Here is a 27,546-nt window from a genome sequence, read left to right as displayed (position 1 = left end):
CTTGGAACTACAGCAGCAGTGCATGTCCATTGTTCTTGTTAGAGACCCGCCTCCTATTCTGAACTGCTCCTAAATTCTCCTTTCTTGATGCTGTGCCCACAGCTGGCACTTGAGCAGCCCACCCCACACGCCCTGTTCACAAGCTTGCTTTCAGCACACACCCTTCCAAGTCCTTTCTCTTCACCTCCCCCACTCCTGCCCTCCTCCTCACCATAACATTTCCCATTGCTATAAAATAAGTGCCCCGAGCAATGTCTGCAGGAGTGATGGGCTATAAAATTAAATGGCATAAACTATTCCAAATGAACCACCAGACATTCCGAACTTCACTCATCGCTAATTTCCAGACACAAACCCAGCCCATCGAGGGACACAGGAGAAGAGGGATGCTAATTGCATGAGGTGGCTCTATAGAAAGGAGTCTTTTACTCCTTTATTATACATTCCTTGATTCCGAAAGCACTGATGGGCTGCATCTGGCTCAGGTTGCCTGGAATTTGTAATCGTAGATCCTGGGTGAGGGCTATTGATTTTATAATACCAAGACAATAATATCTTAAACAGAGTCCAATTCAGTTAGGCCTTAAGAAAAATGAACTTTTCCCATTGCCAAACAGCTCTGTCTGAATCAGTTCGCATAGCCCTGCTCAGGATGCTTGGGGGACAGGCAGCAGGAGCTGAGCGCCACCCCTTAACCTTCCAGCCTCCAGGCCTTGTGCCACCCCCTGTCTTTTTGCTTTCCTGTTTACAAGCCTGTTTTGTCCAGTTCTGTCTCCAGTGGGGGCTCCCGTTCCTCTCAAACTGTTCTCCTGGCTTTGATCTCCCATGGGAGATGACAGACTAATCACAGAAAGTGGGGACCACTCTCAGGGTAGCCAAAGATCCCACAGCTGGCTCTCAGCTGAGCTAGAGGTGGTGGCCCCACGACCACCCTGCAAAGGCTAGCTGTTCCCCAGTGTGTCCTTAGGACACAGCAGAGGAGTCTTTGGGCAACAAAGGTGGTCATCAAACTAGGCCAAGGTATGGATGTGGGATTGCTGTAGGATAGTGACAGGGGTCTTGGGGAGGACTACCACATGGGAGGGTGTGGGTGTCGAGTGGTATGAACGATGGTCTTGGGAGTAGGATAAACCATGTCAGAAATTTTCCCAGAAGAATGAAGGAAAGTTGTTCCATACAGGTCCCAGAACTCCTGGTGGTTCTGGTCTTCGGAAGGGTTTAGCCAAACGAGGCACCCAGGACTTCTTCCTATTCCTCGGTGATCCAAGCTTTTCAGCAGGTGTGAAAGGTACCAACAACCCATCCCATCACAGGACAGCTTACCGAGTAACTGCACTTTGTTCTCTGGACTCTGTACCAGGACAGAGCTGACCGAGTCCAGGTTGTCGTAGTTGCTGCAGCCCAGAGGGCCGGTCCTGGTCTCCGTGACCTGGAGAAGGAAGGCACAGTGTGCATTTAGATACCAAGTGGATACCATCCCTATGCACTTCCCTCTCTAGACATCCATGTCCTGCCCCTGGTGCCTAAGAGCGCATGTGTTTCCCTTTGCGGGGGGCATGAGGCCACCTTCCTTCCTCGTTCTGACACAGTGAGCATCGGTGGGGGAGGGCGGCCAGTGGCCGGTTGTACACAGGCGAGGCTTTCCAAGGGAGCTGAAGAGAATTTGCCTCTGGGAAGAGAAAATTCAACATAGGTAGAGGAAGCTGGACCTCTAAGCCTGAGTCCCCCCCTTTTCCACCCCAGAGGGAGACAGGAGGCCAGATGTGGACGCTGTCAGCCGGCTGGCGAGCCCAGCTGCATCCACTTGACATGGTGCTCGCAGGCTTTAGGGATCCCGAAGATGAAAAGCACTAAAGAAATATGAGTTATGAGTATTATTATTAGTATTAAACATTTAAGTCCCACCTCAGCACTGAGACGTCCTTAGAGAAAATCAGCCATGGGCTTGCTGCATATTTTAATAAGTATATTAAATATACATAAACTCTTATAGCCATGTAATATTCCAAAACACCACAGAATCATTTTAAAATATAATAAAGTTGGACTATCCGTTTTTCCCTGATATTTTTAAAGTATAAGATGAAAAATGGGGTGCTTTAAATGCACTGAAATAATTCCCTAATAAGAATGATGGGGACCTGCGGCCCTTTCTTCTCAGGATCTCCGAAAGCTTTGCCAACAATCAATCAACCAATCAACGAGTATTTATTGAGCAGCCACTGTTCAATTCCACACAATTCATCAAACATTCGTAGAGTGCCTTTCCTGGAGTTCTTCAAGGAGTCGGCCCTGATACCTCTGACCTTCTCTCCTGGCTCCAGGCACCTGTGCTCTGCAGCAGGCACGAAAGTAGCAGTTTTCCAACCTTTTCCGTAAAGATGAGGTTCAAGTCTGGGTCCTCCACACACTAAAGGCTCCACGGGGCCGAGCTCATATTTATTTTGTTCACCGTGTTGTCAACAACAATGAACGCAGCGCCTGGCACATAGTAGATACCCAATCACTTAGAGCACGTGTAGTATGTTCCAGGCTTTGGGGGGTGGAGAGGTGAGCAGAGAGATGCCCAAGTTACGTGCCGCGTCCTCCAGGAAATTACACCCCGTGGGGGAGGCAGGTGCATATGCAACTGGCGGAGACATATCCAAGTGGAGCAGAAGCCATGTGTCGGTGCGCACTGAGGAAAAGAGAGCTCCAAACAAAGGGAACACGAGGGAAGCGGCCACAGACGAGACTCAACTGAGCTGGTCCTTAGAGATAAGAAGTCTTACTGAATCACTATATTGTACACCTGCAAGTAATATAACACTCTATGTTAACCACTGGAATTAAAATAAAATAAAAATAAAAATGAAATAAATGATAATAAAGAGAAGTAGAAACGGCCAGGAAGAGAAGGGAAGGAAAGGACTCTGAGAACAAGGAGAAGGGGCAGTGCGGGCTACAACACAGGCTCAAACGTGTGCGGTGAAAATGTCCAGCGCCCTGCAGGTTACCGGGGGAAGCCACCAGGTGAAGAGCAAAGTAGAAATGACATTTTTTAAGAGAATTTAGTATTTTTAGTCTTTAAAAATACTCACAGAACAGAGTAATTAAATGAAGTATGATTTGATACTGACTAGAAATATGGTAGGGAGAGACGGGAGAGCTCCTCATGACTTAAAGTAGTCTGAGAAGGCTTCCTGGAGGAGGTGAGGCATGAACGATGAATACGAATGGAAGAGAAGGAGGAGAGCATTAGGAGAAAAAGAGGTGATTACAGACAAAGACCAAGGGGCAGCCATAGACACAGTGCACGAAAAGCAGCCAAACCCAGCCCGAATAAAGAATGGGACCCAGAGCATGACAGGGGCAGGAACAATCTTTCTACAGTTGCAAGTTCATCCTCCAATGTCATCCCATTTAACCTTCACAGAAACTCTGAGACAAGTCTCACTACTATCACTCTCCAAAGAAGGAAACCAAGGTTCACAGTTACGGTGCCCGAGGCCACAGAGCTGTGAGTAGCTAAAACAGGGTTTTAATGTTTGAATCCTCGGTCTCGTCAGTGTTCCTCCTGTCTCCTGTGAGGGCGTGTCAAAGAACCACAGAAAATAAAGTGAGTTAAACCCCTCTGGATGACATCACTTCTTTTTTCTTTTTTTAAAGATTTTATTTATTTATTCGACAGAGATAGAGACAGCTAGCGAGAGAGGGAACACAAGTAGGGGGAGTGGGAGAGGAAAAAGCAGGCTCATAGCGGAGGAGCCTGATGTGGGGCTCCATCCCACAACACCGGGATCACGCCCTGAGCCGAAGGCAGACGCTCAACCGCTGTGCCACCCAGGCGCCCCTGGATGACATCACTTCTAAAAACAAGTATAAACAGAGCAGTTTATCCAAAAGAGTTCAGTGATCTGCCNGGGGCTCCATCCCACAACACCGGGATCACGCCCTGAGCCGAAGGCAGACGCTCAACCGCTGTGCCACCCAGGCGCCCCTGGATGACATCACTTCTAAAAACAAGTATAAACAGAGCAGTTTATCCAAAACAGTTCAGTGATCTGCCCTCTCTGTTCAGAATTGTGAAAACTGGGCAAAACTAAGTGTATAGACTCAAGACCACAGTATCCTAATATTACAGATGAGGAGACCTTGGCCAGATAGGTGACATGACTTATTCAAGGCCACACATCTAGTTACCTGCAGGGCTAGGATTCATTCAACTCATTCATACATTCTTTCACTCACTCATTTATTCATTTAACAACTGTGCAAGGAGCATCACTGTCAATAAGGCACAGTCACCGCCGTCAGGAGTTTACAGACAAGTAGAAACATGTTTCTATAATCCCCGCATTCGGGCTGTTAACACACAGGCCTGCCTCCCTCCACAGGTGGGCACCATGTGCTGAACAATGGTCCTGTATTGAGTGAGTGGGTGACAGGCTAGCGGTCACACTGCAGTGAGAAGGCAGGGCCAGGCTTCCTTCAAGGTGAAGTCTTCATCTCTCTGGTGCAAAAGTGCCTGTAAGAGGAGCCACGGCCGAGGACTAGCGCAGCTCTTCTGGAGTGGGATGGACTGAAGGGCAGGGTGGAATGGTGGGTGAGATTGTGGGTGGGTGTGGTATTTAGGACACTTGGCTTTCCCCGCCTCCAGGTAAGCTGGCCACCACACTGTCACTGAGTTCTGCGCTGGTTTTCCATCCACCCACCCTGGACTCGGTTGCTCACCAGCATCGGGTCCAGGCAGGAGGGAGCTACGTGCCTTATGGAGGAGTAGCATGACCCGCCAAGGAGGAGAACAGCGAACAGCTACTCTCCTCTCCTTTCTGCCCCCACAATCCCTACCTACATACCACCAATCCATCTGCTTCGCCACCACCAGCACCATCTTATGCAGCATTCCGGGCTGGCTCTGATGCTGTTTTCTGACCTTGACTTTGCTATTCCCAAAGGTCAGTTCCACAAGGGGACAATCAATTAGGTAAGTCATGGAGAGGATGTGGGTAGCTTCCCTTTGTTAATTGTGGCACGAGGACAGGAACGAGGAAGAGACAAAGACTATGATCCCCATGCTCATTTCTGTAGAGGGAAGGAGCCAAGCCAGATCTCTGAGAATGAGGAAGGCTCACTCAGATGACGCCAGATCCCAAAGTCGGGGCTCTCTCCACTGCCATTCTGCTTTGAGCCACCTCTGTCCTTAGGGATATAAGGAGATGAGAAGAAAAACAGGACCTGGAGAAGGTCCTCTTACAGATATTGCCTGGGCACTGGGTTGATAAGAAGGATGCCTGAAGGCCCCTTCCCCCAAGTGATGAGAGTCCCAGAGTCTCTGGAGGGTGAGTCGAGAGAACCCTGTGCTTTCTCAGTAGCAGAGGCAGACAGCTTTGGCAGATTACAAAAAGGGCCCATAGAGGTAATGGAAAGCGCCATTCACTCAGGCGCACACATTCAAAGAGCATCTCAGATAAGCTTTCAGAAAGGGAAAATAATTGTGTGCTAATTGGTCTGTTGACAGAGACCGTCCTGCCTTCAGAAAGCCCTGATGGATCTCAGGTTCATTAGCACATCCAATTTTCCATAAATACTAGATCGTGCAAACCCTCCTTCCAGCGAGCCTGCTCTCCTCCCCTTGCCCTTCACTCCCCCACTGCTCTCCTCCTACCTAGGGAGACACCTGCGAAGCTGAGAGTGACTACAACGGGCTTCTCACTGTGAGCAATAGGGCCGGGCAGGGCGAGCACAGCGGATGGTGTGTGTGCTTGAAAGAGCTGCAAATTGAAGCCCAGGCTGCTGAGCTGAGGAATTCAGACAAGCCTTTTTAAGGATGCTTTGTGAGAACCGCTCCTTTTTGCCATCCTGGGAGCCACCTCAAGTTATATGTGGGCTCTTTTCAGTAAGCTCTGGAACATATCAAACCAAGTCCTTCCCCCACCTTTGATTAAGTAGAGGGTAAGCTGCCGCTGAGAAACAGGACCCTCTGCTAACAGCTCTGATCCCTTACCAGGGTACATGGACAAGAGGTACAATATATATATATATTCAGCCCTTCACAGTTTGCAAAGTGTTTTCATGTGAACTATGTCATTGGGTGTCACCCCAACCCCATGGCAGAGACCCGGGTGTATTCACAATATTTATCAGCAGGTAAGACTGGAATGCGCGGACTAACGAGAACAGGTACCAGCGGTGGTACAAAAGCAGCATTCTGGAGGCTTCCCGAGGTCCATTCACCCTTTGATTACCATCAAGGGGAGATCTGGGGGTTCCAGGGGAGGGATAAAGGCAGTTAAGGTGGCACCCAGGTGTTAGGGCGAAAACTGTTTACCAGCTGTCATGGAAGTGATTCAATATTCTAATAATTGGCATAGCCATATCAGCTGAATGTAAGCCCTGGCTACAAGTGAGCCAAATCATTGGTGACTCCATATCCCGGAGTTCATGGACTTCTCAAGGTCATAGAAATGGTGAGCACCAAGGCTGAAACTCAATTCCAAGTCTTCTCACTCGAGCAAGTTTGTTTCCCTCTAAGCCGGGCAGCCTGCCTTCACCTATCAAGCGTTTTATTGAGTGTCTCAGTACATGCCAGCCACCACGAAGGACCTGGAACCGCGTGCACACTGCAGCATCCCTCCTGCTCTAGGTGGGACACACCTGTGGGCATGGGGAGGTGGCACTGGGGATGTCAACAGCTTCAGTGTAACATGACAAATCCTGTAATGGAGCTGTGTACTGATCAGGGTCAACCTTGCAACCGAGTGGGATGTTCAGTGGGGTCCCAGAGGAATGTGTCAGATAAACAAAAGGGGCCAGCATGCCTCTCTGTCCATGTTGGTGAAAACAAGTGGTTAACAAGGGGTAGAAAGTAAGAGCACACCTGCTTAGAGAAATAAGAGGCAGATGTTCTGGAGAATTTTTCCTTCACCAAGGCTGAGCAAGTGAGCAGGAACCCTCATGCCACCCACCTTGATCCAGAGTCATGATGATGCTGGAAGCCAGCTCTGCTGTTATTGCAAAGGCATGTTCAGTAGAGGCAAGTGCGTGGCAGGGGCTGCAGCACCAACGAGGAAGTGTTAGCTAGCAGAGATGCATCCAGCCTACTGGCCCTTGCTCTATGGATCTGGAAAAGTACGTTACAGCAAAGAAATGGCTCTGGTGAAACACTTTACAGTCAGGACAGAATGGACGTGTCAACCCTATCAAGTGAGCAGAGTGGTGGGATAGGGCGCCAAGACCTCCCTTTGGTCTTTGGTTAGCAGTGTGTTCTTGGACAGGTACGTGGTTCTCCAGACCTCACTAAGCTATGTGAGGATGAGGACCTAGAGGAATGGAATTAGGAGAAAACACTAAATGATCCTTGTTTTCTGAATTGCATCCCATCGGGAGAGCACACTGCACTCCTCAACAGAGAAAATCCAGACTGATCAATCCCCTAGAGGATGAATTATCATCTCACATTCCATGTGTGATTGGAGGAATTCCAACAGGAGCCTTCCAAGAATGGTGGCCCCACTTTTGCAGAGATGGGCAGTGGTTCTAGTTCTGGAAAGTACATCCACTTTGGGTGCCTTCCCATCTCTCACTCTACCACTTGCATCTTTGCCAAAGAGATGAGTCCAGTAAGCCCTATTTGAGACTATGTATTAGACTCTTTGTATTGGACTAAAGTGGACCTTGAACCAGATTTTTTCCTCCAGGGAATTTAGAACTGCGATACTGAGAGAAAAAATTTAAAGGGTGATGGTGGACATCCTTAAAATTCAGAATAAATAACTATCAAGCAATTATTATGTGCCAGGAATGGAGACTACAACAATGAACAAGAGTGGTCCCTGCCCAGATGGCACTGGCTGAGAGCAAACAGAGAGCTAGTGTTCAGTGTGGGCCAGAGTCAGCTCCAGAGCAAGGCAGAGCTAAATGTAAGCTGGGGTCATTGGTGTACAGAAAAGTCTAGAATAAACAAAAGGAAAGAACTTGGACAAGAGAAACTGGAAGATGAAGCAGACGAAGAAAACAGATGGCATGTGTTCCAACAAGAAACAGAGACTGTAACCTGGGCGTCTCACTGTCCTTTTCCAAGACCCATGTGTCTGGAAGGCATTTAGTGTCTTATCCTTGGAAATCTCTGATAGTCTTCACACAGTCCTCTTGATAAACCACCTTTATGCTCAAGTGACCTTGAAGAACTTTGTTTCTTTCAGCTAAACATGCCCCTTGTACACACCCTTGTACACACACTGAGAAGAAACTAACCTGTGTGGAAAACAGGGTCAGTGACTCATTCATTCAGTCAGTCAGTCAGTCAGTCAACAAACCTTTACTCATTACCCATACGTGGCACATTCTGTACTCTCATTGGGAACCAAAGATGAATAAGACCCAGTCCCTCCCATAAGGACCTCAGAGTCTCAGAGGTCANCCCAGGCTGCTGAGCTGAGGAATTCAGACAAGCCTTTTTAAGGATGCTTTGTGAGAACCGCTCCTTTTTGCCATCCTGGGAGCCACCTCAAGTTATATGTGGGCTCTTTTCAGTAAGCTCTGGAACATATCAAACCAAGTCCTTCCCCCACCTTTGATTAAGTAGAGGGTAAGCTGCCGCTGAGAAACAGGACCCTCTGCTAACAGCTCTGATCCCTTACCAGGGTACATGGACAAGAGGTACAATATATATATATATTCAGCCCTTCACAGTTTGCAAAGTGTTTTCATGTGAACTATGTCATTGGGTGTCACCCCAACCCCATGGCAGAGACCCGGGTGTATTCACAATATTTATCAGCAGGTAAGACTGGAATGCGCGGACTAACGAGAACAGGTACCAGCGGTGGTACAAAAGCAGCATTCTGGAGGCTTCCCGAGGTCCATTCACCCTTTGATTACCATCAAGGGGAGATCTGGGGGTTCCAGGGGCGGGATAAAGGCAGTTAAGGTGGCACCCAGGTGTTAGGGCGAAAACTGTTTACCAGCTGTCATGGAAGTGATTCAATATTCTAATAATTGGCATAGCCATATCAGCTGAATGTAAGCCCTGGCTACAAGTGAGCCAAATCATTGGTGACTCCATATCCCGGAGTTCATGGACTTCTCAAGGTCATAGAAATGGTGAGCACCAAGGCTGAAACTCAATTCCAAGTCTTCTCACTCGAGCAAGTTTGTTTCCCTCTAAGCCGGGCAGCCTGCCTTCACCTATCAAGCGTTTTATTGAGTGTCTCAGTACATGCCAGCCACCACGAAGGACCTGGAACCGCGTGCACACTGCAGCATCCCTCCTGCTCTAGGTGGGACACACCTGTGGGCATGGGGAGGTGGCACTGGGGATGTCAACAGCTTCAGTGTAACATGACAAATCCTGTAATGGAGCTGTGTACTGATCAGGGTCAACCTTGCAACCGAGTGGGATGTTCAGTGGGGTCCCAGAGGAATGTGTCAGATAAACAAAAGGGGCCAGCATGCCTCTCTGTCCATGTTGGTGAAAACAAGTGGTTAACAAGGGGTAGAAAGTAAGAGCACACCTGCTTAGAGAAATAAGAGGCAGATGTTCTGGAGAATTTTTCCTTCACCAAGGCTGAGCAAGTGAGCAGGAACCCTCATGCCACCCACCTTGATCCAGAGTCATGACGATGCTGGAAGCCAGCTCTGCTGTTATTGCAAAGGCATGTTCAGTAGAGGCAAGTGCGTGGCAGGGGCTGCAGCACCAACGAGGAAGTGTTAGCTAGCAGAGATGCATCCAGCCTACTGGCCCTTGCTCTATGGATCTGGAAAAGTACGTTACAGCAAAGAAATGGCTCTGGTGAAACACTTTACAGTCAGGACAGAATGGACGTGTCAACCCTATCAAGTGAGCAGAGTGGTGGGATAGGGCGCCAAGACCTCCCTTTGGTCTTTGGTTAGCAGTGTGTTCTTGGACAGGTACGTGGTTCTCCAGACCTCACTAAGCTATGTGAGGATGAGGACCTAGAGGAATGGAATTAGGAGAAAACACTAAATGATCCTTGTTTTCTGAATTGCATCCCATCGGGAGAGCACACTGCACTCCTCAACAGAGAAAATCCAGACTGATCAATCCCCTAGAGGATGAATTATCATCTCACATTCCATGTGTGATTGGAGGAATTCCAACAGGAGCCTTCCAAGAATGGTGGCCCCACTTTTGCAGAGATGGGCAGTGGTTCTAGTTCTGGAAAGTACATCCACTTTGGGTGCCTTCCCATCTCTCACTCTACCACTTGCATCTTTGCCAAAGAGATGAGTCCAGTAAGCCCTATTTGAGACTATGTATTAGACTCTTTGTATTGGACTAAAGTGGACCTTGAACCAGATTTTTTCCTCCAGGGAATTTAGAACTGCGATACTGAGAGAAAAAATTTAAAGGGTGATGGTGGACATCCTTAAAATTCAGAATAAATAACTATCAAGCAATTATTATGTGCCAGGAATGGAGACTACAACAATGAACAAGAGTGGTCCCTGCCCAGATGGCACTGGCTGAGAGCAAACAGAGAGCTAGTGTTCAGTGTGGGCCAGAGTCAGCTCCAGAGCAAGGCAGAGCTAAATGTAAGCTGGGGTCATTGGTGTACAGAAAAGTCTAGAATAAACAAAAGGAAAGAACTTGGACAAGAGAAACTGGAAGATGAAGCAGACGAAGAAAACAGATGGCATGTGTTCCAACAAGAAACAGAGACTGTAACCTGGGCGTCTCACTGTCCTTTTCCAAGACCCATTTGTCTGGAAGGCATTTAGTGTCTTATCCTTGGAAATCTCTGATAGTCTTCACACAGTCCTCTTGATAAACCACCTTTATGCTCAAGTGACCTTGAAGAACTTTGTTTCTTTCAGCTAAACATGCCCCTTGTACACACCCTTGTACACACACTGAGAAGAAACTAACCTGTGTGGAAAACAGGGTCAGTGACTCATTCATTCATTCAGTCAGTCAGTCAGTCAACAAACCTTTACTCATTACCCATACGTGGCACATTCTGTACTCTCATTGGGAACCAAAGATGAATAAGACCCAGTCCCTCCCATAAGGACCTCAGAGTCTCAGAGGTCACCATGTTAGCTAGCAGTTATAGTTCAAATGATGAGCCCTATAAAAGAGGCACATGCTTGAGACATGGAAGGAGGACATTTAACTACCTTGGGAGTCAGAAAAGGCTTGATGAAGGAGTAACCTTTTTGACTTGAGCCAAGAAGGGTGAGGAAAGACACTTAGGTAAACAGACAAGCAAAACCAACAGCAGGTGCCAGAGATGTAGTATATTTGAATAAAGATAACCCGTTAAATAGGACTGGGTTACATGATAGAAATGGTAAGTGAAGGGCTGAGGTGGAAAATAGGTGGAAAAGAGACAAAAGAACAGTAGCAATAGATCTTCAATGGCCTTATGGTTTTGTTAAGAAGAGGAATTATTCTTTTTCAAGCTCCAATTGTGCTGTGGCTCCTGCATTCTATATTTTCTTATTTGATCCTCACAGAAATCCATCGAGGTAAAAAATATTCTAATCATTCAACAGTTTTAAGGGTGAGAAAACCAAAGCTCAGAGTAGTTTGGTAAGTTGCTCCTAGCCCACCATGAGCAGTGGCACAGCAAAGACTCTTGNAGTGATTCAATATTCTAATAATTGGCATAGCCATATCAGCTGAATGTAAGCCCTGGCTACAAGTGAGCCAAATCATTGGTGACTCCATATCCCGGAGTTCATGGACTTCTCAAGGTCATAGAAATGGTGAGCACCAAGGCTGAAACTCAATTCCAAGTCTTCTCACTCGAGCAAGTTTGTTTCCCTCTAAGCCGGGCAGCCTGCCTTCACCTATCAAGCGTTTTATTGAGTGTCTCAGTACATGCCAGCCACCACGAAGGACCTGGAACCGCGTGCACACTGCAGCATCCCTCCTGCTCTAGGTGGGACACACCTGTGGGCATGGGGAGGTGGCACTGGGGATGTCAACAGCTTCAGTGTAACATGACAAATCCTGTAATGGAGCTGTGTACTGATCAGGGTCAACCTTGCAACCGAGTGGGATGTTCAGTGGGGTCCCAGAGGAATGTGTCAGATAAACAAAAGGGGCCAGCATGCCTCTCTGTCCATGTTGGTGAAAACAAGTGGTTAACAAGGGGTAGAAAGTAAGAGCACACCTGCTTAGAGAAATAAGAGGCAGATGTTCTGGAGAATTTTTCCTTCACCAAGGCTGAGCAAGTGAGCAGGAACCCTCATGCCACCCACCTTGATCCAGAGTCATGATGATGCTGGAAGCCAGCTCTGCTGTTATTGCAAAGGCATGTTCAGTAGAGGCAAGTGCGTGGCAGGGGCTGCAGCACCAACGAGGAAGTGTTAGCTAGCAGAGATGCATCCAGCCTACTGGCCCTTGCTCTATGGATCTGGAAAAGTACGTTACAGCAAAGAAATGGCTCTGGTGAAACACTTTACAGTCAGGACAGAATGGACGTGTCAACCCTATCAAGTGAGCAGAGTGGTGGGATAGGGCGCCAAGACCTCCCTTTGGTCTTTGGTTAGCAGTGTGTTCTTGGACAGGTACGTGGTTCTCCAGACCTCACTAAGCTATGTGAGGATGAGGACCTAGAGGAATGGAATTAGGAGAAAACACTAAATGATCCTTGTTTTCTGAATTGCATCCCATCGGGAGAGCACACTGCACTCCTCAACAGAGAAAATCCAGACTGATCAATCCCCTAGAGGATGAATTATCATCTCACATTCCATGTGTGATTGGAGGAATTCCAACAGGAGCCTTCCAAGAATGGTGGCCCCACTTTTGCAGAGATGGGCAGTGGTTCTAGTTCTGGAAAGTACATCCACTTTGGGTGCCTTCCCATCTCTCACTCTACCACTTGCATCTTTGCCAAAGAGATGAGTCCAGTAAGCCCTATTTGAGACTATGTATTAGACTCTTTGTATTGGACTAAAGTGGACCTTGAACCAGATTTTTTCCTCCAGGGAATTTAGAACTGCGATACTGAGAGAAAAAATTTAAAGGGTGATGGTGGACATCCTTAAAATTCAGAATAAATAACTATCAAGCAATTATTATGTGCCAGGAATGGAGACTACAACAATGAACAAGAGTGGTCCCTGCCCAGATGGCACTGGCTGAGAGCAAACAGAGAGCTAGTGTTCAGTGTGGGCCAGAGTCAGCTCCAGAGCAAGGCAGAGCTAAATGTAAGCTGGGGTCATTGGTGTACAGAAAAGTCTAGAATAAACAAAAGGAAAGAACTTGGACAAGAGAAACTGGAAGATGAAGCAGACGAAGAAAACAGATGGCATGTGTTCCAACAAGAAACAGAGACTGTAACCTGGGCGTCTCACTGTCCTTTTCCAAGACCCATGTGTCTGGAAGGCATTTAGTGTCTTATCCTTGGAAATCTCTGATAGTCTTCACACAGTCCTCTTGATAAACCACCTTTATGCTCAAGTGACCTTGAAGAACTTTGTTTCTTTCAGCTAAACATGCCCCTTGTACACACCCTTGTACACACACTGAGAAGAAACTAACCTGTGTGGAAAACAGGGTCAGTGACTCATTCATTCAGTCAGTCAGTCAGTCAGTCAACAAACCTTTACTCATTACCCATACGTGGCACATTCTGTACTCTCATTGGGAACCAAAGATGAATAAGACCCAGTCCCTCCCATAAGGACCTCAGAGTCTCAGAGGTCATCATGTTAGCTAGCAGTTATAGTTCAAATGATGAGCCCTATAAAAGAGGCACATGCTTGAGACATGGAAGGAGGACATTTAACTACCTTGGGAGTCAGAAAAGGCTTGATGAAGGAGTAACCTTTTTGACTTGAGCCAAGAAGGGTGAGGAAAGACACTTAGGTAAACAGACAAGCAAAACCAACAGCAGGTGCCAGAGATGTAGTATATTTGAATAAAGATAACCCGTTAAATAGGACTGGGTTACATGATAGAAATGGTAAGTGAAGGGCTGAGGTGGAAAATAGGTGGAAAAGAGACAAAAGAACAGTAGCAATAGATCTTCAATGGCCTTATGGTTTTGTTAAGAAGAGGAATTATTCTTTTTCAAGCTCCAATTGTGCTGTGGCTCCTGCATTCTATATTTTCTTATTTGATCCTCACAGAAATCCATCGAGGTAAAAAATATTCTAATCATTCAACAGTTTTAAGGGTGAGAAAACCAAAGCTCAGAGTAGTTTGGTAAGTTGCTCCTAGCCCGCCATGAGCAGTGGCACAGCAAAGACTCTTGGGTGCGATCCTACGTTCTTTCCATTGCATCACACTGCCACCATGGCTGGGGTGCAGTGGTTTAAGCAGGGGGATGGTACATGGTGATCTGCATTTATGCAAGCAGCAGAGAGAGTGCATTAGGGAGAAGAGCTGAGAATGCAGACAGGAAGACTAGTTTAAAAGGTAATGCAAGAATATCAGGCAAGCGTTGATCAGCTCCTGAATTAAAGGGATGACAGGAGCATGAGGAGGCAGCAAAGGGCAAGTTGAAAAAAAGTGCAGTGATTATAATGATGGACCATGGAATCTAAGTTAGGCAAACAGGCAAATGAGGCCATGATAGAAAGTGAAAAGTTGGTCGGGTCAAAGGATAGGAGGAACATTAATGGGAACTTTGAGTTGCTGATCCAGACCCACCTTTCATTTCTAGACAAGATCAATTCTTCTCCACCTTCCACACAGCCCACTAACTACAGGACTGAAGGGGAAAGGGGCTTCCCCAGAGTTCTAGCTTCTTGGTCAAACCCAGTCTATCCTACTAATAGTCTTCTTTCACCATGTTAAGCTGCCTAGGAGACCAGCCTCTCAAATGTACTCTAAGTTTCTGTTAACTTCAGTCATTGTCCTGTCTCAGACTCCCACTCCAGACACTGTACATCCCCTGATCTGACCCCTTCTCTTCACATAACTTCCATCTTTCTCTCTCAGTCTCACGATCAGTCTTCTATAGCCTTGATCTCTTCTCAAGAGTCTGCTTCATCCTTTTGCATTACCCACAGCCCAGCAGGTGCTGAAAACAGGGATTCCCTTGCAGTCCTCTCTAGTGGTGGCCGCTGCTTTTGCAGACCTTTCACTGCTGGGCAAGGGAGTGAGCGGGGTCTGCCACTGTGCTATCCTGAACACTGTTCCTCCTTCCTCTCGAGCCATCTCTGGCTCCTTTGAAGCCAGAACCATCAGGACTCTATCACCCATGATCCCTCCATGTTGTCTGTTTTTCTTGTTAGTCCCCTTGACATGTTCAGGTTTTCCAGTATTAAGCTTGCTTACCACTGTCTTTGTATCATTCCTGTTGACTTCAGCATCTACAGAAAACCCTTTAGTTCTCAGTTCTCCAGGCTTCTCACCTCTCCTCCTAATCTTGGCCTCCAGCCCCATCTTAGCCATCCACACTCATGGCCATGTCCAGAACCCTTTTTTTCTTTTGTTTTGTTTTTTCTAATAGCACTCTCACTCTAATCTTAATATTAAACATCACACACTTGCACTTCCTCTGGTCTCTTCCCTCTAACAAGTCATCAAACCTACTTCCAATCTTTTGACCTAACCAACTTTCCAACTTTTTACCTTCTACCATCATCCCTTAATGGTCTCAAATTCCTTGGTTCATCACTATAATCACTGCTTTGTGTATACTCTCAATTTCCCTGCTTCTTCTTTCTTTCATCTTTACACATACACACACACACACACACACACACACACACACACACACACTTCTTTGTTCAATCCAACTCTCCACCTACTCCATGCCTGCCTGTACTTGAAGTGCCAAATGTAGCTGATAAAACTCACAGCTATGCTGACTGGTCCCACGTTATAATTATGACCATGGGTCTCAAATGGGCCCTGAAGGCTGCCCAACAAGCATTTATCTAGTAGTTGAAACACCTAACTCCTACTCTTCTGAAACCATTTCCTACCTTCTTTTCTCAACAATTCCTTCTCCTTCCTTTTAGCCAAGGACTCCAAGGCTTGTGCCAACAAGGAATTGGATCCATCAGATGAGGACCTCCACGCCTCCCATCACGTCTACATCCTACTGCATGGTCCTGTGCACCTGAATGCCTCCTGCTACAAAGGAGGGAATGTTTATGCTCCTATGTAAGACCCACCCCTCCATGGAACATCAGCCTCTCCCGCCTACCCAATTGCTCTTGCAATTGCCTCCTGTCACTCCTGCATCATCATTTTCTCCTTTCCTCCTGAATCATTTCAATCAATATGCCAAGATTCGAATAGCTCCCATCTTAAAAACAAAATCTCCACCTCTCTTGACCTTCCACCACTCTTCAGCTATCACCCATTTTTTCTGTTTGCCTTTACAGCAAAACCCTTAAAGAATTGTCTCTACTCCTCTGATTCCTCACTTTGCTTTCTCTCTTGAACCTGCTATACTCAGCCTTTTGTCCTTGTCATGTCACTGAAACCACTCTTATCTAGGTTGCTCGTACCTCCAAATTGCCAGATTGAAGGTCCATTCTCTGGTCAACAGCACCTAACACAGTCGTCTGCTCCTTCTTTTGTGAAACAGTTGCTTCACACGGTCTTGTGATATGATTTCGGTTCTCTGCATACTTTTCTGCCTGGTCTCAGCCGCCTCTGCTGGATCCTCCTCCTCTTCTCCATTTCTGAATGTTGATGTGCTGTACGACTCGGCCCTAGAGCTGCTTTACTGGCTACATTCACTCCTCAAGTGATCTCATCTCATCCTTTCCCATAGTATTAAATACCAACTACACATGTGTACATCGTTGTACGCCAAATTTATATCCCCAATCATGACCTTTCTCTTGAAATCCTAGTGTTTCTATCCAACGGCTTGTTAGATATCTCTACTTAGATNCTCAAGTGATCTCATCTCATCCTTTCCCATAGTATTAAATACCAACTACACATGTGTACATCATTGTATGCCAAATTTATATCCCCCCCCAATCATGACCTTTCTCTTGAAATCCTAGTGTTTCTATCCAACGGCTTGTTAGATATCTCTACTTAGATGTCTAATAAGAATGTCAAATTCAATGTGTCTACAACCAAGCCCTTGATCTGCTTCTTTCAGATTGGCATGTCCCCCAGCATCATCCCTCTTGGTAAATAGAATCACTGTTCATCTGGTGGCTCATGCCAAAAATCTTGCAGTTAATCTTGATTCCTTTCTTCTAATTTATTAGCCAATCCTGGAGGCTCTACCATCAAAATATATCCTTCACCTGCCAACTCCCCACGACCTCTACTACAGCTAGCTTTGTCTGAGCGGGCTGCCATTGTTTCTTCCCTTGACCACTGCGTCAGTCTCCGTGATCCCTCTTTCTCTTCTCTTCCCTAATCAGTAATGCCCTCATGATCTTAACATCCTTTATTGACCTCTGTCTCAGACAGAGCGGAGGGGAGACAATTTTCTGTGCAGGCTCATCTCCCACTTCACACCTCTTTTGACTGCACTCCAGCTATATGACACAGTGTTTCTCGACCATAACACGCACACTCCCACTTTGGGGCAATTGCACACGCTCTCACTCAAGATACGCATATGGCCCCCTCCTTCCCTTCATTCAGAACTCTGCTTAAATGGCATTTCTTCAAACAGGTCTTCCCTAAAGTGCCATGTCCCCATCACTCTCTTTCCTCTTCCCTGGCTCCAATTCTTCATATCATTAATCCCACCTGACATTATATATTTAATTCATGATGTCTCCATCACTAGAATTTAAACTTCATGAGGGCAGGGACTTTATATATTTCGTTCACTCTGGGATTCTCAGTAGCCAGAGAAGTGCATGACACATAACAGGTGTTCAATAAATATCTACTGAATGAATACATAAGTGAACAAAACTTCTTTCAAATTTTGGGTGTGATGAAAGAAACATATAATACGAGACTGACCGCCATTTGCCACCTTCACTTTATATTTAGAATAAAATAATCCAGCATTCTCAAGTGTTGTCATTGGTCTTCCCTTCCCCAAAACAATATGAACTTTCCTAGAAATTTCCTAGATGTAAGTAGAGCAGATGGGATGGAGGTTATGATTATTAATGTTATAGTAACTTTTGATCATTTTCCAACATGCATGAGATCATATCACTCCTCCACTTAGAACTCTCTGGTTGTTTTTCATGGCACTTTGACATATTAAAATTCCATATCATAGACATGTAATCTGGTTCCAGTCTACTTCTGAACCCCATTTAGTACCAGTGTCTTCCTGTTCACCTTACTGCAGTCACAGCAGTCTTCTCTGTGTTTTAAGGCACCGATCTGGTTCGTGCCCCAGGGCCTTAGCACTTACTGTTCTTGCTGTCTGAATATTCTTCCTTCAGATCATTTCCATGTCAGCCTCAAAGTCTAAACCCAAAGTGACCTCCCTGGACCTATCTGGCTAATATTAGCTGCTCCCTTCTCTGAGCCCAGGAAATCTGTAAATTATGACTCTGTGTTTTCTTTGTATCCTTATCGAAAATTACTTTGTTTTTATACTTGTTTAATATCCTCATCCCTCACTGGAATGTAATCTTTGCAGAATAAGGACCTTGTCTACCCTTCACAACAGTCCGTTGACTAGAGACTGTCTCAGAGAAGAAGCTATGACCCGGGCCACGTTTTAGAGCTGGTTGTGCCTGTGTCAGAAAGCTTCTTTCCCACGTCCATCAGTCAGGCCTGGCTGACTTGGAGCTGGATAAGACTCTAGCCTCGCCCTTTGGTTTCTCTCTGCCTATCGGCCCTCCCTCTCCCAGTACTTCGCAGGCTGTTACCTTGATGGCCCCTGTGGCTATCTGGATATGGTGCAGCCGCCTCAGTGTGCTCTCTCTGTCGATGAAGTAGGAGGCTGCCAGCTGGTGCAGGGTCTCCAGGGACACGGCAGAGCTGTTTCCACTGCCCCCAACTACAGGAGCACTTCCTGCTGTCTCTGTCTTGCGGCTCAGTTTTCGCTTGTCCACAAAAATGGTCAGGGACTCTTCTCCTGTTGCAAACAACATGGGTTCATTGGTGAGGCCTTCGGCTCCCTAATCCCCTACCAGTTAGAACATGAAACCCTTGGCCAGAAGAGTCAGAGCTCAGAAGGAATCTGTTGCCCCTGCTGACGATCTCTTCCCCATCACTGTCTCTGGAACAGTCTCATCAGCAGTGCGCAAGGTAACAGGTGTCACTGCCCAAAGGCCCTCCTCCCTTTCTTTCATTCTTTATCCCAGAGCTCAGCCCCACCCCTCCAGCTTATCCATTTAACATCCTTTATTGATCTCAGTCTCAGGCAATCTACCTCCATGGGGGAGATAAAAATTTTCTCTCTCAAGTTGTTTATGAGAAGTCACCATGGATATTTCTGCTCCCTCAGAAAGGGCAAAAGCCTTGAAGTTCAACCTCCCTCCTCCCCATCAAACACTCAACACCTACCACATGCTGGCAGCTGGCCTGAACCCTCGGAGAGATTCTTTTTGTCCATCAGACAGTGAGCTAAATGTTATAATAAATTCTGCTTTCTTCTTCCCAGGGCAGAGAGAACTCTGCCTCCTCAGAGCTTTTGATTTTGCCACAGGTTGCACCATACCCACTCCCAACCTTGTTCCCATCCAGCCCAGAACCACTGGAAGGGTTTGGCCAGTTATCAATCTTTAGAGAGGTCAGCAGGGGTCAGGGACTCAACGGACATTTACTTCTTTGCCTATGGATCTGACAACTACAGCCACAGCAAATATTAGGGTGTGGAGAGCCTCTGGGTTAGAAGACTCTGTCAAAAGAAAACTGGGAGCGCCCCCTGCTGGCAAGTGCTTAGTAGGAGCCTGTCGGTCGCCCCCGCCTCCTTACCCCGCACCCCCTCCTCAAGGACGATGCTTATAAGCAAAGAGCAATGTTCTGGATGTCATGATTTGGATGTCAAGAGATTATTCTGTTCTCAAAGGCACCAGAAAGGAAATATTTCTCAGGCAATAACAGGCCAGAAGAACAAAGACCCAGGAACACTCAAGCTATACTCAATGGGTCTTAAAGCTATATTCAATGATCTGACAGCCAGTGTAGGATCACGATGTGGCTTACCTCCAAGGGTGGCAGAAAGTAAGAAATGAGTGCCGTACTTTTTAATCAGGTTTTCGGTAACCTGTTGTAGGTTGGGTCTCCTTCCGAGGAGGCGAATGTTCCGGATAAACTCTGGTGCTAGAGGCAATGGCAAACTGAAGAAGTCCTTCCTTTCCAGAGCCAAGTTGTTTACTTTCCAACGGGCAAACTCCCTGGGGGGAAAGTCAAGGGATAAAGAAAACCTCAATGTATTTAAGAACAAGAAGCCTAAAATCTGAAGTAGGGAATGTTCTTTCTCCACTTGCACCAACCTCCCCTCCCCTTAGCACACATCTCTCCACACAGAGGAACACGGTGCCTGAAAGAGGCCTGCTGGCTTCCACCCAGCCTCCCAACCCAGGCTGTGGGAAAGACCCATCTCAGTTGACCTCCATCAGAGCCTACTCCCATCTGGCTTTCTCACTGGAGAGTATCTAATCAGCTTATTCGTATGAAGGCAGTCATGTAGTATAGTGTAGTATGGGGGAGAATATGAGAACAGTGGTTTGCAGAGATATGATCCAGTTACAGCGCCCCTCAGTGGATGAATCCCATCAGCTCTCATGGCCTCAGTTACCCATTTGTGAAGTCAGGAGTTTGGTCTACAACAACAGTTCTCAAACTTTTTGATCTCAGGACCCCTTCACACTTAAAAAATGACTGCGTCCCCCATATTTATGTGGCTTATAGCTATTGATGATTACCACTTTAAAAAATAAAACTGAGAAAATTTAAATGAATTTTTTAATTTAAAGATCACAGCAGTACATCTATTACTTATAATATAAATAGCACATTTTTATTACAATAACCATATGTCCTGAAACAAAACCAATTTAGCAAGAAGGGTGGTATTACTTAGCATTTTTGAAGTCTCTTTAAAATTTTGGCTTAGCAGAAGAGAGCTACATTCTCATATATGCTTCTGCATTCAATCTGCTGTGATAATTGTGGATATTCTTCTTTGTGGATATTTGTTGTTCACTCAACAAACGTCATTCCTTAAAGGTTAGTTACAGCCTGGAATCTGAAACCATATCAATGCACTTTTTATAATTCTGTTACATTAAAATCCAGTGTTCTATACTGTACTTTGAATGTGTCCTTTTATCCTTCATGATTTTGGAACATCATGCATTGGTCATCTAAAAAATATGGGATCACTGACTTATTCAGATCTTCCACATTGTGACACTTTTCATTATATAATATTGAAATGCCATATTTGTTAATATCACCACAAATCTCATGGGTAAAGTTGTTAAATATTAGAACTGCTACCAAGCTCATAATGATGAATATGAGTTTTCCAAAATTCTACTTTTCATCTGAAAGCTTAAATTTTATTATTGGCAACAAATACTGTTAGGTGTTTTCCTTGAAGAGGTAGGCTTACTTCATTCCCTATTTTTTTTTTTTTGAGAAAATGTCTGCCAGACACTAAAGTCTAAATAACAATAGTTTGTCTGTTGGTTGTTCTTTCAAGAAAAATTCGTTCCAATGAAAAAGCAGCTAGTTCAGCTCACAATTCAATCATGAAAGCATTTTTCCTTGAGACAATCATCATTCTGCAGTAGCCTCAGATGTGCCTTAGGTGTTTTTTCCATTTCATCATACAAAATATTAAAAAGACATGTACTCAAGGGTCAAGATCCAATAAAATTAATAAACTTGACTGCTTCAAGGACATTCTTACATGAATCTAGCATGTGTGGTTGTGTGTGTGTGTGTGAGTTTAGGTGTAAGTATGTAATGATAAAGAATACATGACTACTGGTATCATTTGGTGAGACTGCCTTTATTCAAATTAAGATGACTTGTTTTCACACCATTAGTGCAGATGTCAACATGTACATCCTGAAAAGACCTAAGAGGACCCACCTTTTGAGAAGCCCTATTCTACAAGATGGCAAAATTCCTTTCTAGTCCCATCTACACTTTTAATCTTCATGCTTTGCTCCTCACTGAAATGTCTGTATTTTAAAGGGGACACATTTCCAAGAGGAATCTGTCCTGGGATGAAATTTAAAGGATTGCATCCACCAGTAAGAAAGGACTCTTCCATGGCCTTTCACATTATACTCATAAGGACCAGCTCCACTGCCTTAGGAAACAACAAAATGCAAAGTCTCAGCAGCCTTCTCATCCATTCCAACTCTGCTCTTCATGACTGTGCTAAAGCTTGGTCTAACTTTCTTCCCAAATCCATGGACTATAAATTATAGGGCTGCAGAAAAACAAAAGAATTCCAAAATAAATGAATAGAAGTCCATGCCCCATTTAAGGCTATAGAATTCCCCCATCTAACTCTGGGACTAAGACAGAGAGGAGGGGCATGTGCCAAATACTACCAGGCAAACAAAAGAAAGGAGACGACTAATAATTCAAGGTTCCAACAGTCCTTTAAAATTCCTATTGTGTGGCTTTATTTATCTAAGCAGGCAAGTTTGTAATAATACATTATCATTTACTTCCTTTGTACAGGAAATGTTAAACTTTAATTAAAGTACAGGGTACTTGTCAAAGTGTTTTCTATCCCAAATCCCACCGCAGCATGAAAAACAATTGCTTGATCTCACGTCGAATTGGCCAAATGGCCAATCAAAAGACATACGGTGGCTTAATAGATTTCTTTTTTAAAGACCCAACTATATGCTGTCTGCAAGAGACTCACTTCAGCATCAAGGACACTTATATTGAAAGTGAAGGGATGGAAAAAGATATTCCATGCAAATGGAAACCCAGAGAAAACAGGGGTGGCTATATTTATATCAGTTAATGTAGACCATAAGCCAGACTGTAACAAGAGACAAAGAAGGGCATTATATAATGACAACGGGATCAATTCATCAAGAAGATACAACATTTGTAAATATGCACCCAACATATTTAGGTGTTTCGGAGCACCTAAACATATCAAGCAAATATTAACAGATCCAAAAGGAGAAATAGACAGCAGTTCAACAATAGGAAGAGACTTCAATATTTCACTTTTAACAAGGGTGAGACCATCCAGAAAGAAAATCAACAAGGGAACATTGGCCTTAAACTGCATATTAGACCAGATGGACCTAACAGATATTTGCAGAACATTCCATTCAACAGCAGCAGAAAACACATTCTTCTAAAGCACACATGGAACATTCTTCAGGGTAGATCACATGTTAGGTCACAAAACAAATTTTAATAAATTTAAGAAGACTGAAATAATATCATGCATCTTTTTCAACCACAATTGTATCAAACTGAAAATGACGAGAAGTAAATTAGAAAATTCACAAATACATGGAGATTAAACAACGTGCTCCTGAGCACCCAATAGGTCAAAAGAGAAGCCGAGAAGTATCTTGAGACAAATGGAAATGGAAATACAAATACCAAAACTTATGGGATGCAGCAAAAGTAGTTCAAAGTGGGATTTCTATAGTGATAAATGCCTACACAAAGAAAAAATAAAGATCTTAAATAACAATCTAATTCATACCTCAAGGAACTAGAAAAAGAACAACAAATTAAGCCCAAAGTTAGTAGAAGGAAAAAAATAACAAAGATCAGAGTGGAGATGAATAGCCTAGAGAGTAAAATGACAATAGAAGAGATCAATGAAAATAAAAGCTGGTTTTTGAAAAAGATTTTTAAAATATACAAATCATTAGCTAGACTAACCAAGAAAAAAGGAAAGAAGACTCAAATAAATAAAATTGGTAGTGAAAGAGGAAACATTACAATTGATACCACCCAAATACAAAGGATCACAAGAGACTACAATGAATAATTATATGTCAATAAATTGGACAAACTATGAGAAATGGATAAATTCCTAGAAACATAACTTACCAAGACTGAATCATGAATAAATAGAAAATCTGAACAGACCAATTACTAGAAAGAAGATTGAATCAGTAATAAAAAACCTCCTAACAAACAAAAGTCCGGGATCAGATGGCTTCACTGGTGAATTCTACCAGACATTTAAAGAATTCTTACAAATGTTTTCCAAGCTCTTCCAAAAAATAGAAGAGGAGGAAAAACTTTCAAGGGCGGCATTACCCTGATACCAAAACCAGACAAGGACACTATAAGAAAAGAAAATTATAGGCCAGTATCCCTAATAAATATATATGCAAAAATCCCCAACAAAATATCAGCAAACTGAATTTAACAGTACACAAAAAGAATTATACACCATAATCAAGTCAGATTTATTTCAGGAATGAAATGATGGTTCAGCATTTGCAAATCAATCAATGTGATACACCACACTAATAAAACTAAGTATAAAAATCATACGATCAGGGCGCCTGGGTGGCACAGCAGTTAAGCATCTGCCTTCAGCTCAGGGCGTGATCCCGGCATTAGGGGATCGAGCCCCACATCAGGCTCCTCTGCTATGAGCCTGTTTCTTCCTCTCCCACTCCCCCTGCTTGTGTTCCCTCTCTCGCTGGCTGCCTCTATCTCTGTCAACTTAATAAATAAAATCTTTAAAAAAAAATCATACGATCATCTCAATAGGTGCAGGAAAAGCATTTGACAAAATTCAACATCCATTTATGATAAAAACTCTCAATAAAAAATGTATAGAGGGTACATACCTCAACATAAGACATATCCTATATGACAAGCCCATAGCTAACATTATACTCAATGGTGAAAAGCTGACAGCCTTTTCTCTAAGATTGCCCACTCCTGCCAATTTTATTCAACATAGTACTGGCAGTCCTAGCCAGAGCAATTAGTCAAGAAAAAGAATTAAAAAGCATCCAACTCAGAAAGAAAGAAGTAAAATTGTCAATTTGAAGATGACATGGTATTATATACAGAAAACCCTAAAGACTCCACACACACACACACACACACACACACACAAAACCTGTTAGAATAAACAAATCCAGCAAAGTTGCAAGATACAAAATCAATATACAAAAATCAGTTGCATTTCTATAAGCTAATAAAAAAATCAGGAAGAGAAATTAAGGAAATAATCCCATTTAAAATAGCAACAAAAAGAATAAAACACCAAGGAATAAATTTAACCAAGAGTGTGAAAGATCTGTACACTATATGATACATTGATGAAAGAAATTGAAGAAGACACAAATAAATGGAAAGATAGTCTATGTTCATGGATTGGAAGAATCAATATTGTTAAGGTGTCCATATTATTCAAAGTAATCTACAGGTTCACTGCAATCCTTATAAAATTTCCAATGACATTTTCCATGAAATAGAGAAAACAATCCAAAAATTTGTATGGAACCACAGAAGACCCCAAATAGTCAAAACAATCTTGAGAAAAAAGAACAAAGCTGGATTGACATCTATGCTAAGCAAAATAAATCAGTCAGAGAAAAACAAATACCATATGATTTCACTCATATGTGGAATTTAAGAAACAAAACAGTTGAACATAGGGTAAGGGAAGGAAAATAAAATAAGATGAAAACAGAGGGAGACAAATCATAAGAGACTATAGGAAACAAACTGAGGGTTGCTGGAGGGGAGGTGGGTGGGGGGATGCAGTAACTGGGTGATGAACAAATAAGGAGGGCACTTGATGTAATGAGCACTGGGTATTATATGCAAATGATGAGTCTCTAATGGACTCTGGGAAACAAACTGAGGGCTTCAGAGGGGAGGGGGGTGGGGGAATGGGATAGACCGGTGATGGGTAGTAAGGAGGACACGTATTGCATGGTGCACTGGGTGTTATACGCAACTAATGAATCATTGAACTTTGCATCAGAAACCAGGGATGTACTGTATGGCGACTAACATAATATAATAAAAAATTTTTTAAAAAAATGATGAGTCTCTAAATTCTACCTCTGAAAATAAAAATAAAAACAAACAAAACAAAACAAAAATAAATCAGACACATGGATAGTGGAACAGAACNTATATAATAAAAAATTTTTTTAAAAAATGATGAGTCTCTAAATTCTACCTCTGAAAATAAAAATAAAAACAAACAAAACAAAACAAAAATAAATCAGACACATGGATAGTGGAACAGAACAGAGAACCCAGAAACAAACACACATATATGGTCAATTCATTTGTGACAAAAGAGCCAAAAATATACAATGGGGAAAGTACAGTCTCTTCAATAAATGGCAATGAGAAAACTGAAGAACCACATGCAAAAGAATTAAACCGGACCCCTATCTTCCACCATACACAAAGATCAACTCAAAACAAATTAAAGACTTAAACTTAAGACCTAAAATTCTTAGAAGAAAGCATAGACAGTAAACTCCTTGACATGGGTCTTGATGATGGTGTTTTGAATTTGACACCAAACCCAACCTCCCTGCTTTGTGGTAGGCCACACATAGACTTCATCAACTAATAAAGAATTTCTATCCTACCATTAAGATTGCTAGGAGAAATTAAAAGCAGGCATTCTTCCATTTTTCATAATTTCTTCCATGGTCAAAAACCCTCACCAAAAGGAAAGATCACCTTAGCATAGAGGTGATTCCCAGTATAATTAAATTTAATAAATAAAAAATTATGTGTTCAGTCGCTTCATTCAGGATTGCCAAACAGTACCTCCAACAAGCTTTCCTTGACCATCTCATCCAAAAGAGAACCCTCTCTCGCTCTCTGTGCCCATGCTCTGCTTTAGGTATCTGCTTTAGGACTTATCACTACCCAACATAATACATTTTTTCATTCTTTCTCCCCCAGTTAAACATAAACTCTTTGAGGGCAAGATGGATTCTTTTGGACCTATTCAACAGCAATAGAACAATGCTAGAAGTTCTAACTTGTTATACGGTTAGAATATACCTTACTTGAGTGATTGAGAGATTCTCTCATTTATCTTATTTATTTAAAAATAAATAGTCATTTGTTTTATGTCATAGCTCTCCTAATCCTTTAATTATTTGGAAATTATTGATGACTGGATAGAAAAATGTTACAGGATAAGAATATACAGAAGCAACTACCAACTAGTGATTGATCTGAAATGAACGTAAAGTATCCTAAATGTGTATGCGTATCAATGGGAAAATTAGATTTGACTTATAAAAATGTAATTTACAGGCATGATTTTGTGCATTGTTTATACATAAATCAAGGAACAGATGGCATTTTCTTATGCTTTGGTAAACTGAGTCTGGGCCCTCTTCCATTGTCTTCAGCGGACATGGACAACTTCCAAACCCTGAGGCACAATCCGAACCCATGGTCCACACTCTGAAGTCCAGTGAGTACAGAGCCCCCATTCAGACTCTGCTATGCTTTACGCCCAATGTTAATGATCAGCAGCCCCAACCCCACACAATGGGTCTAATGACAATTTCTGCCACACTCATACTGTTCAAGGTCACCAAAAGAAGCAACAATTTTGGAGTTATGCACTTTTCCTTAGTCTTCATCTCTTTTTGTCCAACATCAGACTTGGAAAATCATGTATTTTATCCAAACCAAAAAGAGTTTTGTGTTTTTTGTTTTGTTTTGTTTTGTTTTGTTTTGGAGATAAGGAGTCAAAGTGTTTTTATTTTTTT

At 43.7% G+C, this 27,546-nt stretch overlaps 1 protein-coding gene across 1 annotated transcript in view; it reads right to left on the bottom strand.

The window, feature by feature from the left end:
- BRINP2 (BMP/retinoic acid inducible neural specific 2) overlaps window positions 1–27,546 on the bottom strand; it is a 123,522-nt gene that overhangs the window by 13,128 nt on the left and 82,848 nt on the right. Inside the window, exons 3-5 of the mRNA XM_011220937.3 lie at window positions 20,015–20,205; window positions 18,733–18,941; window positions 1,324–1,429 (exon numbers count right to left, since the gene is read on the bottom strand). Coding sequence (XP_011219239.3) covers window positions 1,324–1,429; window positions 18,733–18,941; window positions 20,015–20,205 — 506 coding nt within the window. The remainder of the gene's footprint in view (window positions 1–1,323; window positions 1,430–18,732; window positions 18,942–20,014; window positions 20,206–27,546) is intronic.

Source organism: Ailuropoda melanoleuca, chromosome 8 (genome assembly GCF_002007445.2).
Source record: "Ailuropoda melanoleuca isolate Jingjing chromosome 8, ASM200744v2, whole genome shotgun sequence".
In the NCBI taxonomy this organism is placed as follows: Eukaryota; Metazoa; Chordata; class Mammalia; order Carnivora; family Ursidae; genus Ailuropoda; species Ailuropoda melanoleuca.
The sequence above is the reverse complement of the archived record's forward strand: the minus strand, read 5'-3'. Positions and strand labels throughout refer to the sequence as shown.